The following is a 17,781-nucleotide window of genomic DNA, read 5'->3' as shown; positions in this document are numbered from 1 at the left end:
TTAGGTATCTCCATCTATGTGGTTGAGAGTGAGGGAGGGCTCACAGATATATCTACCAGATCATAGTTCACAAGTTATTTCCCTTTTTGTCTTTTTTCATATATATTCTATTGTCGTAAGAACCATTCTCGTTGCCTGGAGTAGTTCAGAATTGCTTTGCCTAAATAGCCAAAAAAAAAAATTTAATGCAAGTAGTATTAAGTTGTCAAGTCTCCCATGTCCTTAGATAAGATAGTAGTTGTTACTCCCAAAATCCATGCAATAATTGTTGTGTAAAACTTTAATCTGTGAGCTACAGAAGACTCTATTAAGGAAATTGATGAACTCAGAGCTATTTTTCTGTAACAAATAAACATGCTATGGATTTTGCATTTCCTTGAACAAATAGTTTCATTATGCATATTTATTAAACTCATGCACCAGGTGTCTGGTCAATGTTTACATATTGCACAGAAACTTAGGTGTCAAGGATGTAGTCTCTTTACTCTCTAGTATTACTTCTGTTGTTGCTATTTCATTTAGGTAAGAAAAGCCGGAAAGCAGCAAGCCAACCTGCTCCCAGCATGCCAGCGAGAGGGAAGCTATCTTCCAATAAAAGCACTGTCACAACCCTCATCTACCTTGGCAAAGGAACTATGGAGATGATGCTCACTGACAGCATAGAGACATTATGTTGATGCAGAATTTTGAACTTAGCGAGCTGTATGATTTCCGGCAATTAAAAGACAAGATGTTTTGGGGGATTGAGACAATGATCCAATGGCATCTCTAACCCTGTGAAAGACTGAAACTGTTGAAAAAAGTTTGTACATGGATCTGCATGCGTACCTCTCTCTCTCTCTCTCTCTCTCTTATAACATTTATAAAAGCCTGTTCACTTCATGAAAAGCCACAAAGAAAGCAAGAGAAAAACGTTTCCAGGGTTTGATCGTTTTTCTGGTTGAAAAGGTATCAGCGTTTCACCGTCTTCCTCATCGATTCCAATTGAGACCCTAACCTACTTATTATATGTAATGTCTGGGATATTCACGTAAATCAAATTGGACGAGATTTGAAGTATAATACAACCATGCCTGACATATATGAGATGTTAAATTCAAACGGGACAAGACTCTGAATTAAACCATTTCTAATAATTTCAGCATGGTTCACATCTCAATTGAGACATTGTGATGAATGTTGATTGGATATTTTTGGAAAAGCAAGAATGGTTTGTGGCCAACCCACATAAACATCGCAGCCACGTAGAGAAATGTCCTCTTCCTTATTTTGAGAAACCTTTCACCCAACCCAAATTCAGGAGTCACTGACTTGTTCCAAGCCCGGCATCGATGTTCCTGATAAGAATGCTTTGACGAGTGTGAGAGCTAGTTTGGGTCTATGCAAAGGGACTTCATGCCCAGCTCCCCTCACTGAAACAAAGTTGAGTCCAGCATACTCCTGCGTCCATCCTCCAACCTGTTTGCCAGATTATTACTCACCATGGTTACTGTCAGAAGCTGGATAACAGTGCCCAGGACACTGCTATACATATATAGCTACCATAATGCTAGTTACTATGACAAAGAATCAAATCCGAATTTTTTTAAGGAATGACTAGTTAAAATTACCTATAGAAATGAAAGACTATGGAATATATAAGATGCAGTTCCTAAAGCGATTTACCTGTCCATCATCATACCAGGCACGCCAAGGCTTCACAGTTGGAAGCTTGAGAGCATCTATACTGTAGCGGGTGGATGTAACAGGGATTACAGCATCTGTGTCACCACTGTCGAATTGGTAGGATAGGGGGAAAAAAGAAAATGAAAAAGATCAGAAAAAATTGTCTGAAGTCACTTCAACCAAAAAAGGGCAAAACTGCATCGAGAATCTAAATTATATAAAAAGACATGAGTTGTGCATGTCTAAATTCCAAAAAATGTTCAGTGAGTGTTTGATACGTCAAATTGTAATGTAGTAGAACCTAAACATAAATCTAGCATTCGAAACAAAAGAGATAAATTATCTTCACAAGTATTGGTTTGCATCCTAACGATAATATTCTTTTACCATTTCAGTCTTTTAGACAGAAGGTATGCAAGTTCCAAACATTATAAATGATAAATCATGAACACAAAAACGCTAAATTAATCCACACAGCATATATTGCCAAGTATACCAGCATGAACACTGCTAGCAACCATCAGTCTTTCACCAGTGGTAATAGTTATATATATCCTACTATTATACTATCAAATCTTAATCACTCCTTTTATAATTTATCTCATGCATCCCAAATTGACATTATTACTGTATTCTGGAAAAGTTTGTCCATCAAGCTTTTTCATAGTATATTTATTTTTCATTCTATCTTCCTATAACTTCCGGCTGTGAGATTTACATAACAATTTTACAGGATCAATGGAAACGTTCTATTTGCTCAAAGTGTATCATCATGCATGAGTCACCAACTTATACAACTTACACTCCTTTCACTCCATGCAAAAGTAAAAATCAAAGGTTATAGTGCAGTAAACAGAATATACAAATGAAAAGGTGAAAAGAGGATAATATGTTGAAGGATAAAGCTAGGATGAGATTTAACAAAATAGAGGTTACTAATATCATATACAGAATAGTTTTTGTATTGATCCATTTCTTCAAACGCTAAAGCATTTACGATTGACCTCTTGCAACCTATGTTAGACACATGGTAGCTATATAGTAAAGCAACGTCACAGATTTAGTGATAAACCTGAATATCCATATGCGAAGTCCTATATGTATAAGCTCACGGTAAACATGCAGCATAGTTCTTGGAGAATCCTTCCAGTTGGTATTTACAATATCACTGCAAAAAAGAAAGAAAAGCAAAACCTTTTAATTAAGACATGCGTCTCCATGTGACTTCTAGAAAGTAAATGGGTAAACAGAAATGGTGTGAAATAAAAGATGGTTTGAATTTACACTTGGCGTGTAAAATAATTTAATGCTCAAACTTTGCTCTAAAAGAAGCAAACTAATAACAGTTTTCGTTATCAACATACTGGATATGTCTTCTGAACATATTAAAATAAGTTTCATACGGACACGGTTAGAGCTATAATATTTTGATGGGTGGTCTAGTTACTTTCAGTGAATGAAGGAATTCATATCTATGAAAATACACCACATACCTGCACGTCTCCCACTTAGATGGTGCAGCTTCTGGTAAAACATGAAGTGCCTTTTGAACCTCAGGTAGATTGAAGTATACTTCTGAGTGCTTCTCAGTGCAAGGATCATACTTCTCACTGAGCTGACCAACCCTCTGTGCATAATACCAAATTTCCGTAATGATTACACATAAAATATCAAATACTCTAGAATTCACTGTCAATTCTTTAAAAAAAAAGTCTAAAATTTTCATTTCTGGTTAATTCTGGGGACTGTTATGGCCAATGAATTCTGCAGTTGATGAACTTTACAATAGCTTAAGTGAGCCTCAGTTCTTAAGAGTATAAATACAGATGAAAATTATCAGGTTTCTGCAGCAACTGTTAGCACAAATATGAATATAATGAGTTTGAAGATGATATGTGATCACCATCATTGAAATTCCTAAGAATAAGGACAGAAAAGTTAGATATATATAGACGGCATAAAACCCACCAAAAAAAATTTAATGCTAAGAATTTAAAATTATAGACAATGCATATGTTCAACTGAATGCTGTTAAAACTTATGCCTGAAGTTGAATCAATTAGAAAATCTTTTGACTGATATTAAAGATCGGAGAAAAGATGCAGAAGAATTACTCACAAGCCTTCTTTTCAGAAGCCACTTTGACTGGCTAACATTAGCAGAGCAGGGAGGAGTGAAGATGCTATATGGGTCAATATTACCAAGTTCTTCACTTGCAACCTCCATAATCTTATAACAAGAACTTGAGGAGTGGACAAATGATTCAAAATCACATAGTACATTCAATCGCTTGTATGTTTTATCAGAAATCAAACCAGCTGACCACATAAATTGGAAGACCCCCAAATGATCGAGGTGATCATCAGTTACAGCATTTCCAACCTGCATTACATATAACCTCTATATATCAGTTTTCTCAAATGATGCAAAACTGATTCTGTTTCAAGAATAGAGTCTCTACCGTATAACCCTTTAGATTAATTGCTTTTTTCTTGGTTGCCCAGTTGTATCTTACAATGGCTTGACTTAGCTGTGGAACATAATGCCCTGCAATACATTCTTTAATGTAAAAAAACTACAACAACAACAAAAAAATTATAATGAATTTATTGTTAAAGAGCAATTTAAATATACAAAATATAAATACTGCAAAGTTCCAAAGTCATCTAAGGTATCGATGAATGTTACTTTTCTTATTTTCACAAATGTCTTTTGACTCCAAGCATACATCAGGCAGCATCAAAGTTATTTAACATACATCCCAAAATGAAATGAAACATTCTTTAGCAACCTGTTATTTCGTACATTTACAGTGGCCACCTAGGTAAGTGGAGGTCAGAACTTGTTTGCAGTTCTTTGACCCATGAAGATGAATATAACTCATATACCCCTTTGCAAGCAGCTTATTTTAATAGAAAGAAAATTGCAAAACCAAAACATTTATGATTTCAGCCCGTAGATGTTTTCAATGGTTCAGCTACGTGAATCTGTTTTCTCCAATCCACTCAGTTATACATTTTGAAGATAAAAAGTGGCAAAATAGTTTTCTATGATTTCAACACAGGTAGTTTTTAGTCTGCCTTCACCTCTTTTTATTCTTCCTACAGTGACCAAATCCCTCTTGAGCACAAAAGAGCATCCCGAGTTGGCAACAATCCTGCAATTGAAGACAGTTTCTTCTTTTTGCCCCTTCAACCCATCTTGCACTCCTTTACAGGTGTGTTCTATTTGTAATTTCCAGTGTGTCCAATGTATTTTAGATATTCAGAATTATCTTTCTTGCCTAGAAACCTGGCTTTTATTACCAATTTGTGTTTATCGATATTTTACCTTCTGAAATGTCCAAATTAGTAGCTTAATAAACAAAAACAGATGTTTGTTATTAATCTTAACTTAATGGCAAATGGTCCTTGAAAGAAGCATGTTATTTCGCTAGAATAACAGAGCTAGTAAACCTCATTATGTGTTATTGTAATCCAAGGGAAAATGACAAAAATTACTACTTACCTCCGTAGCTCTCGCCAGCAATGTAGAAATCCCTTTCTTTATACTGAGGAAAGCGCTCAAGCCACTTTAGCAAAAATGCCAGTGAGTCCTTAGCTGTACATCAGAGGGTGAGAAGGTACACAATTGCACAAGCTAGCCAAAATAAAAATTCAAATCTAGGTATGAAGTATAAATGTTTCAGCCTTACCAGTTCTTTTATCACCATTGTTAAGCAAATCAGACGAAGTATTTGAATACGAAAAACCAACTCCAATGGGAGACTCAAGAAATAGAAGGTTGGCAACTGCAAAGCAGTAAAAGAATCTTGTAATGATGTAACTAATAAGGCTATTTCCAACATTCACATCCCCGAGTTGAAAAAAATACTCTTGACATAGATTCAAACAGCACAGCTCTTTTAGATACAAAGGGGTAAAAATCCTCTGAAATATCATTCAAGCATAACATGCAGCTGACAATGTAATAAAAGGAAATGGTCAAGATTCCATAGAGCTCAAAAGAAAATGAAAATCATATGCTTACCAATACACATTTGTTGGTCACTTGGGTTTATGTTTTGGGTGTCTACACATGCATGCACGTGTTGTTTTATGAGAGGGGGGGAGGATGAGGAGGAGGAGGAAGATGCAGGTGCAAGAGTGCAGCAACAGCTTTAGATTTGAGTGCTAAATAAGATTGTGTAATAATTTGGATAGTAAAAACCCACAATAGCCTAAGGAAAGTGCTTGAAGTTAACCAGATGAAATGATATAACTTTCAAAAAAAAAAAGGGATGAAATGATACACCCAAAAAGTAATGGTTGCACCTAAGAATAAATATCTCTACGTCATATTGTAATTGAATTAATTGGCACTGCCCACCTATTCCGCACCATAAACAAATCATTCTCTTCTACGTAAGAAATAAAGTATACCATCGTTCTAGAGGCTCAAGTACACGAAGTAAAACAATTCCATTTCCAATTTTTTACACCAACTATAAGAAACACTAAAGAGAAAGTTTTGTCTTGCAAAACTGCTTTAATTTGCTCAACCCTCCGGTGAAATTATAAAAGAATTGTTTACCTTTATTCCAAGAGTAAGGGTTCAAGTAAAGGGTCTCTCCATCTGGCCTAATGTGAAATGGGCCTATTTCCTCTGCTTCACCATAAGCAACGGATGAACACCCAGGCCCTGAAAACATAAAACTGGAAATGAGTACTGTTTGTTTTCCCTGATGAGAAGTATTGGTATTGATTAGAAACCAAACATAAAACTATTTCTAAAACTACAACAAGATAATAAGAACTACAAGACCCAACACACAAACTAGAAAAGAAATAAATAAAAAATACAATATTCCTATAAAAAGTTCTCTGCATGTTTCGACTCAAACAAAGAGAAACAAAGCTAACCAAATGACAAAGGAAAAAGCATATACCCAGAAACGGAACACAGTGAACTCATAAAACAAAAGATTGGATATTCAAAAACATAGTCAATAATCAGTAAAAAGAACTAATTACCATATAATCATAATGCAAATAGCAAAGCAGTACGTACCCACATAATTAAATTAATCAAATAGTGCTTAAAAAGGTGAAAACAAGACAAGAATCTTAAAACGTTTTAAACTCTGACCTCCATTGAGCCAAAGAAGAAGAGGCTTGGAATCAGGATTTTCAGCAGCTTCAAAGAACCAGTAAAAGAGAGCTCTCCCTGAGCCTTCATTGACAGTAACATAACCAGCATAGTGCGCAAAGCTCACATTGAAATTCTGCCCAGGAAGCTTATGAACCTTATCAAGTTTTTGCTGGGGAACTAAGTCTTCCAAAGAAGTTGCAATTACACAACTACTCAGAGAGAGATAGAGGCTGACAAAGATCAACCAGATCTTAATACCAAAAACCCATCCTGGATTTGCCATGTACTTGTTTTGTTGTGTTTAGTCAAGTTTAAGATAGTTGTATGGCTTTTTCTTTGGGTTTTTTTATGGAGCAAGAGTCGGAACAGGGAAGCAAGCCAAGCAATCTCGGGTCAGTGATTATATTCCAGTTGCTTGCTTTGTCGGCTTCTGCCATGAAATTTATGTGAAGGAATGGCTGCTGCAGAAAAAGATTAAAACTTGAGCTGAAACTGCTTTTCTTTTCTGTCTTGGGATGCGAAAACGTCAGCATCTTGCTTGGAATTTGAATGTTTTTTATTAGAGAGATATTTCATTTTTTTGGAAGGGAAATTTAATTTAGTTGATGAAGAAGATGATCGGTATGATATTTTTAAAAAAATTTACAAAATTTATCTTTTCATTAATTTTAATTTATTTTTTATATTTTTTATTTTAAATCAAATAAACTAACTAAAAATAATAGTAATAAAATAATTTTAAAAGCACAATTTGATGTAATTTAGCTTCCATTTCCTCCCCCTTTTCATTTCTATCCATATTTCCTTTCTGCCCATTCCTGTTCTTTTTCTTCTCCTTCTACTAAATAAAAAATTCACAGGAGATATCATTATATAAATTATAAAATCTCGAAAGAGATGGTGTAACTTGCTTAGCACCATAGGAGACTAAATGACAACCTATCACTGACAGGACAACGAAGAGCCACAAAAATGAAGGCTAAGGTAACAAGAGCACTACCATTTGAGATGTGACCTCATCTTTTGCTTGTGTATAATAGCCCCAAGTCCCAACCCAGGGACAAAACGGTTAAAGACAAGTGCACCCAATGAACATAAACGAGGAAGCCATCTTTTCAACTATGGGCAAACGGAAGGGAAGCCAACTTTTTAGCCATGATGTTGACTTTTCATTCAAAAGTGTGTGAATGGGGCAAATTTTGCTTTGTCCTGGTTTAGCCTTTTCCATCGGGTGGGGTTTGACAAACGATTTACATTTAAGTTTTAGCAGTCCTCTCTTTACCAACTTACAATATACTTATTTATATACATAATATGTAAGATTTGTGTGTTGAGACATGATAAAATCAGACAAGTAATGATTGTAGTTTTCAAGTTACTGCAATTTGGAAATTGAGATGTGATTTGTATTATTCTAAATGCTCTTTATTGTTTTCTGTAACTAGGAGGATAAGGAAGAGTGAGTTGGTGGAGGTCATTTTATTATTGATTGGCTATCATCAGTAGTAGTGTAGATAAGATTATATTATGTTGGTGTATTTTTAAAATAAAAAAATTATATCACATAATAAAAAGTTATTTTAATTCAAAAATTATATCACGTAAATGGTGTGATTATTGGATTGTAAATAAGTTTTTTATGTGAATAGTTATGTATCTTGATAAAATTACGTATTAAAAAAATACCTCTAAATCTAAAAGTAACGAGATAATTGAAAAATACCACAGTTAAAAAATTATCTTGTCATATTATAACTCAAAAAGTATGCTTTATGGAATAAATAAACAACCATTCATAAGATAATTATTGAAACAATACAATTATTCAAAGATTGTATCTTATAAAATGTAAGGTATTTTTAAGATAAAGAAGTGTGTAATGAAAAAGTTATGTTTTTGAAAAGAGACACTTGTAAGTTTATATAAATGACTTGCTGCCAACCAATTTTGTGCACCTAAAACAAATAAAATATTAAAAAAAATCAAAAGCAATACAAGTATTATATTTTAAAATTAAACATATGCTATGAACAAATATATGAATGTTTATTATGTTACGACCCAAGAAGTACAGACTAAGTCAAACAACCGAATAGACCAGATACAAGAAGTGTAATATGATTCGAACTCTTAGATAGAATTAGATTAAGATTATGATTCAAAGGATTGTTAGCCTATAAATAGGTCTCACACTTCATTAGTAATAATATACTTGAATAAGATCTTCTTACTCCGTCTGAATACTTTCTTTTTTTCTAAATAATTTTTTTATATTTCTTTTATAGTTATTTTTTTTAGATTTATTTCATAACACGTTATCAGCACGATTCTTTGATCTCTCAAGTTTTAGAATTATTATGTTTTTATCATCTTCAAACTTCAAAAAGATTTCAATGATTGAATTTTGATTTCTAATTTTAGAAAATCAAGTAGGTAACTTGATATCTCTTTAGTATTTTCATTCCTTAAAAGTCAACCTTAATATGAATTTTACTATCATATTATATGTATTATATTTTATCTCTTGATTGGAAAGTGAATTTGTCATTGTGTAACTATTAATGAAAAATTATGTATGTTCATTCCCTAAAGTGAATGCGACAAACGAGCTACTAATAAAATAATTATAAATTCGTTTATTCCCTGAAGTGAATGTAATATTATTTAATAATTATGGTCATTATCATAAATCTGTCAATTCTTTGAAATGAATGCAACATCATTTAATAATTATGATGGCCATAATAATTTACACTATCATTATTTTAATTATAATTTTACCACCAGAAGTGGATGGATAATTTTACCATTGGAATCTAAGGATAATTTTACCGCCAGAAATAGATAGATAATTTTACCATCAGAAGTGGATGAATGTCGTAACCCACTAAAAGTGAATAACCCATCAAAAAAAAATTAAAAGACAAAAATAGAAAGAATAAAAGGAATATAGAAAATGTATTGCCGTTAATGTAATATGAAAGACCATTGGTTATGTATCTGTTGCACGTCTTAAATTTTATCAAGCATCATTAAAACTAAAATATCTTATGATGATTTTAACCACGGTCAAGTTAATATAGCACATCAAGATATTTATTCACCCTGAAAGAAGAATTAATTATATGATTGGTAATGGAAATATCCATTATTAATTTTCTTATCTTGAAAAAAGAATTGATCATTTAATTGGTAATGGAAATATAATGAACTTAATAGTAATTGGTATATTTTAGTATAACTCTATTATGAAGATGTTTTAATATGTTCTTATTATATTTAAATGATATGTTCCTATTATGTGTTTTAATTATATATTTAATGTTATTTCATGTTAACTTGTAAATTTCTTATTGTATATATTTTATTTTATTGAAAAAAATATAGATATTCATTTTGTTGGGTCTAAGATTATATGTCTAGCAGGTATTGCTACAACACACATTATATTTAAAGACAATAAATATTTTTTCTATTTGAGAACAAAAACAAATCAATATCAATTTAATATCTGATAGTACAAGATTAATTAAAGACTCCAGAATAGCTAATATTCTACTACCTTGAGGAATAAAGTAATAGAGGATATATTATTTTCTATTAAGTCTTAAAGAAGTTTATTAAGTTTTAAAGATATTCATTTGAATAGATATCATATTGAGACAATGAATGAAAGAGACACTTAATACCTCTATATTACATCTATTATTTTAGGTAAAAAGTGAGTGTTGAAAGAGAAAAATTTACTTGTTCTGTTCTTAGAATTAAACTATATAAATATTAGAATAATTGAAAGAAGTTTACTAATGATTTTAATGTTTGACATGACTGTTTGGACCATCCCGGATCAAAAATGATGCAAAAAAATGATTAAAAATTTATATGATTATTTATTGAAAACCAAAAGATTTTTCAATCTAATAAATTTCATATGCTGCTTGCGCTGAAGACAAATAAATTATAAGGCTATCACCAGCTAAAATTGAGATTGAATTCCCTACATTTTGAATAATATTTAAGGTTATATATGGATTCATATATTCACCATGTGAAGCATTTAAATATTTTACGATTTTAATCGATGCATCGACTAGATAGTCATTTGTGTGTTTATTATCAGTGAACAATTTGGCATTTGCAACCATTTGTTTGCAAGCACATTTTTCTAGTTATATAATCAAGATTATTTGTCTTGACAATGCTGGTGGATTTACATCTCAAACCTTTAATATTGCATATTAGTTGGAATAACTATTGAACAACCTGTTGCTTATATTTATGTACAAAATAGTCTAGAAGAATTATTTATTAAACACTTTCAACTGATTGTAAAGCCATTACTTATGAAATTCAAACTCTCAATGTCTACTTAAGGGCATACCATTTTGGATGCAGCAGCATTTATATGCATCAGGCCAAACAGGTTATTATAAATTATCCCTATACAATTGGTTAATGGTCAAGAATCAAATATTTTCTATTTAAGAATTTTTTTATGTTTGTATATGTTTCAATTGCTCCACCATAATGCACAAAGATGGGCCTTCAAAGGAGGTTATGAATATATGTTGGATACGAATCTCCATGTGTAATTAAATATTTAGAATCATCGATAGGAGATTTATTCATGACAAAGTTTCTCAATTGTCATATTGATGAAACCATTTTTTTAACATTAGGGGGAGAAAAATAAGCAGTTGCAAAAGAAAATTTCTTAAAATGAATTATCATTATTTAGTTTTGATCCTCATACAAATTAATATGAACTTGAAGTTCAAAAGATAATTCTTGTGCAAAATATAGTAAATCAGTTGTTAGACGTATTTACTGACTTAAAAGAATAAGTAAATCTTATCTCCAGTTGCAAATGCTTCTATTAGCATTAATGTCTTTGCAAGATAAGGCACGCCAGAAGTGTGGAGATCAAATAGTTTTAAATATAAAATCCTCAAAAAAGAAAAGAGCAAAATATTCAAGATAGTTAGAAAGAGGAAATACAAACTCTAGAAAAAACCCTTGACATAATTGATAAAATTTTAAAAGAAATTTAGGTACCAAAAATCAATGAAAGTGAAGAGATCTCAATCAATTATGTCATGACATGAAAAGATGGAACCACTAAATAAATATCAATGATATTTTGTATATAATATAGAACTCAATATTATGAAAAAAAAAAAAAAAGATCTTGAACTTACATCTGTTGAAGAATATAGACAAAGAAATGATTGGCCAATGTGAAAAGACACAATTAAGGAAGAATTGAATTTATTTATAAAACATGAAGTTTTTGGACCTATAGTCCGTAAATCAAATAATGTTAAACCAATGGAATATAAATAGATATTTGTGTAAATATGAAATGAAAAAAATGAGATGATGAGATATAAAGCACTGCTTATCGCACAATGTTTTACCCAAAGATCTGGTAGTAAATATGAAATGATATATTCTTTATCGTGGATGCAATTAAAATTATATATTAACTAGTATGGTAATATATGAGAAGATTAAAATATGTCTAATGAATATAGCTCCAGCTTATTTATATGGCTCATTTCATATCAATATCTATATGAAAAACCCTGAAGGATTTAAATTGCCTAAAGTACAAAAATTTGAATTCTTGAGAAATTTATTTTATTAAATTAAATAAATCTTTATATGGATTAAAGCAATCTAGACACATATGGTATAATCATCTTAATGCATATTTGTTGAAAAAATGCTATAAAAATAATCTTATATACCCATGTATTTTATAAAAATTTTATATATAAATTTGTTATAATTGTTATTTTTGTTGATGATTTGAACATTATTAAAATTCTTGAAAAGTTATCAAAAGCCGTGGATTACTTAAAGAGAGAATTTGAAATGAAAAACTTTGAAAAAAATAAAGTTTTGTTTAGGACTTTAGATTGAACACTTAGCAAATAGAATTTTTGTCCATCGATCAAATTATATAGCAAAATGCTAAAACAAATGATTGTAAGGTCACTAGAAGTGAAAAAGGATTTTTTTCGACCTTATGAGGATAATGAAGAACTTATTGGTCCTAACATATCGTATCTTATTGAAATTGGAGCACTAATGTATCTTGTTAACAGTACATGACTTAGTGTATCATTTTCTATAAATTTATTAGTAAGATATAGTTTTTCTCTAACTCGAAGACATTGGAATTGAATTAAACATATATTTTGATATCTCTGATGAACAATGGATATGGGCTTATATTATTCAAATACATCAAAATAGAATTTAATTAGTTATGCAAATGCATAATATTCATCTAATCTACACAAAACTCGATCCTAGACAGTTTACTTGTTCACATATAGAGGTATGACTATTTCATGGTATTCTATAAAGCAAACTATAGTTGTTATTTCTTCTAACCATACAGGAATTTTAGCAGCTCATGAGCAAGTCGTGAATGTGTTTAGTTAAGATCTGTAACTCAACATTTTTGAAAAACGTGTGGCTTATCAACTAAAAAGAAAATTTCAACAACGTTATATGAGGATAATATTGCTAACATAGCACAGTTAAAGGAAAAATATATTAAAAGCGATCAAACAAAATACACAATTCGTCAAAATTCTTCCTTACTCATGATCTTCAAGAAAAGGGTGAAATTAATGTTTAACAAATTCAATCAAGTGACAATCTAGTAATTTGTTCACCAAAGCCCTTCTTACTACAATATTTGAAAAGATTGGAATGCATCATTTTAAAAATCTGTATAATGCAGTCATCAGGGGAGTAAAATATGCACTGTATTCTTTTCCTATATCAAGGTTTTCCCCATTGAATTTTTCTTATGTAATATTTCAAAAGTGTATTCTTGAAAAGATTATATATTCTTTTTCCTTCACTTGGATTTTTTTCTCATAAGGTTTTTGGCTTATAAGGTTTTAACGAGGTATATTTTTAATACAATGGACATTCAAGAGGGAGTGCTATGAATAAATAAATGAATGTCCATTATCTTATGACCCAAGAAGTGCAGACTAAGTCAAACAGTCCAATAAACCAGATATAAGAAGTGTAATATGATTTGAACTCTTAGATAGAACTAAATTAGGATTATGATTTAAGGGATTGTTGACCTATAAATAGATCTCTCACTTCATTTATAAATATATATTTGAATAAGATCTTTTTACTTTTTCTAACTGTTTGTTTTCCCTCTAAATATTTTTTTTATATTTCTCTTATAGTTATTCTTTTCCGATTTATTTCATAACAACATATTCCATCATCTATAAAAGGAATCCAAATTTCTTAGAATCTACTCGTTGTAAAAAATAGGTTCTTTTAAAGTCGAACAATTTTACAAACTCTCGAGTGTATCTATTAGTATACTTTTGTAGAGTATAAAGATAAAGTTAAACGTTGTGTAAAGACGAAGTTAAACATTGGTTTCATTGTATCTATAAAAATATTCGCATAATTTTTCTTTTTACATACCAAGTAATAAAAGCAAAATAAATTTTAAATATAATATCTATTGAAAAGCTCATCTTAAAATTAATTTTATAGATTATTTAAATTCTGTCCAAATCCTATTTACATCAACCTATCATGTTCCACTATTCATCTTTAGAGGGCGGATCTGTGTTCCAACCCTCTAAATTAGACCGATTTGAGCCCAACCTACGATCCTTTTGTCTGTTTGCAACTTCATAGTTAACTGGTTTGCTACTTGCTTGCATCTGAAGCATAAGGTTAGCAGCAGTCTGAAACAATTCTGTTGCTTTAAATCTAAGTTTCAACAGAAAATTAATGTTTTCATTCCTTGGAAGAAGTCACCAGCTATTCATTTCTTCACTCATCCCCTTCGTATCCACACTTGGGATATGTATATATACAACGACCCTATGCTCTCTTCTCCAAGCCATTAAAGAAGAAAACCCTCACGACAACTGTGTTTTACATTAAGTCATTTGGTTGCCTTGTATAGTTGAGAAACTTGAATGAGCCCAGCTGCTTATTTTGCCCCATCCAGTTGGGAGTTGGCATTGAAATCATGTTGCTTTTCTTTTAAAACTTCATCCCACACAAACAAATATTCTTACCTTTTGTATTTCTTCCGTCGAAGAAAACAATAATCCTTACATTCTCAATGGAAAATAAAAAAAAAAAGATTATTTTCAGGTTAAAGCACTAAATAAGCTTCTATATTATCTTAAAATTTTTTAAAAAATCATTAACATTTATCTTTTTATTATACACAAATAAGTTCCTATTCTGTAATTTTTATTTAGATAAGTTTTTTATATTAATGAAAAGACTTCATGTGATCTTAATGATCATTAAACTCATGATGATCGGCTGAAATGACCATATCTTAAGAAGAAAATTTTTCTACTTAATCCATTTTCATAATGTTAAAAAAAGTCATGTTATTATCTACTTGTACGAAAGATATTAATTGATCATGATTCGTGAACCTAATAACTGTTGAGGGTCACATGATAAAAGATGGAATATCTTGATAGCACAAGGATTTATTTGGATATAAATCAAAAAAATAAAATTTTATTTAAATACAATAAAAAAGATAAATCAAAATATTACCTCTGTAAAAAATTACTAATCAATTTCGTTCCTTACTTGCTTTTTATTTAGAAAAGAGTGCAACCCAAAGAATCAATTAATTAGCTTATAATTTTAAACAATATGTTAGATAAATTAATCATGCAACGCAGGGGCTAAAAAATATAATTATTAGTTGAATTTAAGATTGAAATTTGATATTGTCGTTGGATTGCTTAACTATAGACAAAAACATATATGACATTTGGTTATGCCCTGATGGTTACAATGAAGGCCCACGCTCCCTCCTTGTGATCAATCAGTACGTTCCCATTCGCAAGCTGACCACAACCATGGCAAGTTTTCACGGGGCGATTCTTCAGACCACCCTCCGTGCAGCCTTGAGTTCAGCCCTTAGCTCGGCAGTAGAACCCAAGTCAGCCTTAGTGCTTCAGCACTTACCCAACAAGCACTCAACTCCCACACAATGGCTTTAAGCCGCAAGCAAGCTTGCGTAAAAGAGAAAGGAAGACAAGAGAAATGCTAGCAAAGAGAAGCTAAGCTTATATTGAATGAATTGAATTACAATGTATTCAATGGGATGCTTTACACAAGGAGCATGGGGTTATTTATAGCCAAAGTTCCCCCCACATTTCCTTCCAAAAGTTTTCCCTCCAATGGATTTCCCTCCAAAATATTTAGGAGGGAAAGCTAGACTTTCTAGAAACTGAAATTTCCAGCAGCTCAACACATGGGTCTGGTGGGCCGGCACCCTCTTGGGCCTCCTGGCGGGTCTGGACCGAGCACAGGCTGTGTGCCTGGGCGCTGGCGGGCTGGTGCGCAGAGCCCTCGCATAGGCAGTCTGTCTGGGTGCTGTGCAGGCCAGCGTGCTGCTCCCCTGCAGAGCCATTCTTCGTGCCGCGTACCTTCGTGCCGCATATCTGCGTGCCACGCATCGGCCGTACGGGTGTCTCGCCCGCGCACAGTCTGCCTGATCTGTCGGGCTGTCTCGCCCAGGGGCCTGGTCTGCGCGCCCCGGCTAGCACCCAGTCGGGCTGGCTCGCCCAGGGGTCAGTGCGCCCTTGCTGGCACCCTGTTCTTGCCTTACGCTATCCAGTGGGGGTCCTTTCCCAGCAATGTTCCCCACATACCGGCACTTTGAGACACCTTTAATGCGTGAGCTGTGGCCCGTGACAAAGTGCTCCTCATGAGAGGTGCCCACCAAATCGGTTCTCCCCTCCCCTGGCTTGAAATTTTTAAAAAGTAATAAAAAAATAAAATTATTATTTTAATATTGTCATGTTATCAAATAAATAAAAATGTTAATAATTGATTAATAACTAGATTTATATATCTAACAAAAAAAATTTTAAATAAAATATTTATTTAAAAAATTAATAAATTAATATAAAATTTTAATTAAAACTTAAAGGATATAGGTATTTTAGCCTATTTTGTTTGTTACAAACCGATGAAAACCAAGTCTTAGTTTTGTTACATTATATTGACCGTCCAACTAATCAACTTGGAGTACTCCATTTTGTTTCTGTTAGATATGAGAGTTGCACCTAACACTGATGTCAATCATTGGTAAAGCCAAACATTAACAATCCAACAAGATGGGAGATCACATTGTTCTGATACTTCTCTTTTTTAATATTTAAATTCAATCATTCGTCTACCTTATCACTTTCCCAGTCCCTCACTCGCCACTAATGATAATATTCTTATCCATACTAAGTTTTTTGTTTTTAACTCATTCAATGGCTTCGGTGAGTTAAAAAAGGAAGTAGAAAGTTTTTTAAATCATGAAAGCATCAGCTAGATTTCGTTTCATCTTTGGAATGATAATCTACAGCACTATTAGGGAAAGCTAATTTGTTATTTCATCATTAGAATAATAATTTTATTGGATAAATTTAATTTTAAAAATAAATAAGTTACTTCAATCATTATAATAAAACATAAAATGTTAAAATAAAAAATAAAATTTCGCTATTTTTCGAGCAAAATGCAGTGTTAGAAGAAGAGAGATCCTAATTCAATTTTTTTGAAAAATGAGATCGACTATATAATGAGATTATGGATTCTATTGCAAAATGGTATCTAAAATTAAGAATTAAAGTTACCTTGTAATTACTAAATCACCTCTTTAAATTTTTTAGACGTAATATTTAAAAAAACACTTAAATTATTTAAAAAAATTCAAATAAATCTTTAGACTTTTAACAAAAAGAATACTATTTTACAGTCAAAATATATATATATATAAAATGTTACTATATTTTACATGTTTAATACACGTCACTCTAATATCAATCAATAAGTTTATAAAAATAAATAAATTATGTATTTAAATATTTAATTTACTAATAAATGCATATAAAAAGTCAAATCCTTATTTGCTATTTTTTTAAAACTAAATTATGTCTTTCTTTACTT

The 17,781-nt window shown here is 31.6% G+C and overlaps 2 protein-coding genes across 2 annotated transcripts in view; one reads left to right on the top strand and one right to left on the bottom strand.

Annotated features, from left to right (window-relative positions):
• Positions 1–973, top strand: part of LOC110410495 (uncharacterized) — a 10,894-nt gene extending 9,921 nt beyond the window's left edge. Inside the window, 1 exon segment of the mRNA XM_021420220.2 lies at positions 523–973. Within this exon segment, the coding sequence (XP_021275895.2) occupies positions 523–677 (155 nt within the window). The 3' untranslated portion in view covers positions 678–973.
• Positions 974–1,090: 117 nt separating this feature from the next.
• SCPL29 (serine carboxypeptidase-like 29) lies at positions 1,091–7,411 on the bottom strand. Its single transcript, XM_021420222.2, has 10 exons — positions 6,793–7,411; positions 6,238–6,345; positions 5,360–5,455; positions 5,173–5,265; positions 4,127–4,212; positions 3,784–4,047; positions 3,159–3,292; positions 2,738–2,833; positions 1,666–1,771; positions 1,091–1,458 (listed from the first exon to the last, which is right to left on the bottom strand). The coding sequence occupies exons 1-10, from the start codon at positions 7,076–7,078 to the stop codon at positions 1,297–1,299; spliced, it is 1,431 nt and encodes a 476-aa protein (XP_021275897.1). The 5' UTR covers positions 7,079–7,411; the 3' UTR covers positions 1,091–1,296.
• Positions 7,412–17,781: the final 10,370 nt, after the last annotated feature.

The sequence above is a fragment of the Theobroma umbraticum genome, unplaced genomic scaffold (assembly GCF_002168275.2).
Source record: "Theobroma umbraticum cultivar Fairchild unplaced genomic scaffold, ASM216827v3 scaffold_56.0, whole genome shotgun sequence".
NCBI classification, from domain to species: Eukaryota; Viridiplantae; Streptophyta; class Magnoliopsida; order Malvales; family Malvaceae; genus Theobroma; species Theobroma umbraticum.
Note: the sequence above shows the minus strand (reverse complement) of the source record. Positions and strands in the feature narration are given on the sequence as shown.

Coding starts and splice junctions, on each gene's coding strand:
- SCPL29 (XM_021420222.2), bottom strand. CDS start 7,078: ATGGCAAATCCAGGATGGGTTTTTGGTATTAAGATCTGGTTGATCTTT. Junction 4,213..5,172: donor TGCTGGCGAGAGCTACGGAG/GTAAGTAGTAAT, acceptor AATGTATTGCAG/GGCATTATGTTCCACAGCTA. Junction 1,459..1,665: donor CCTGGTATGATGATGGACAG/GTAAATCGCTTT, acceptor TCTGGCAAACAG/GTTGGAGGATGGACGCAGGA.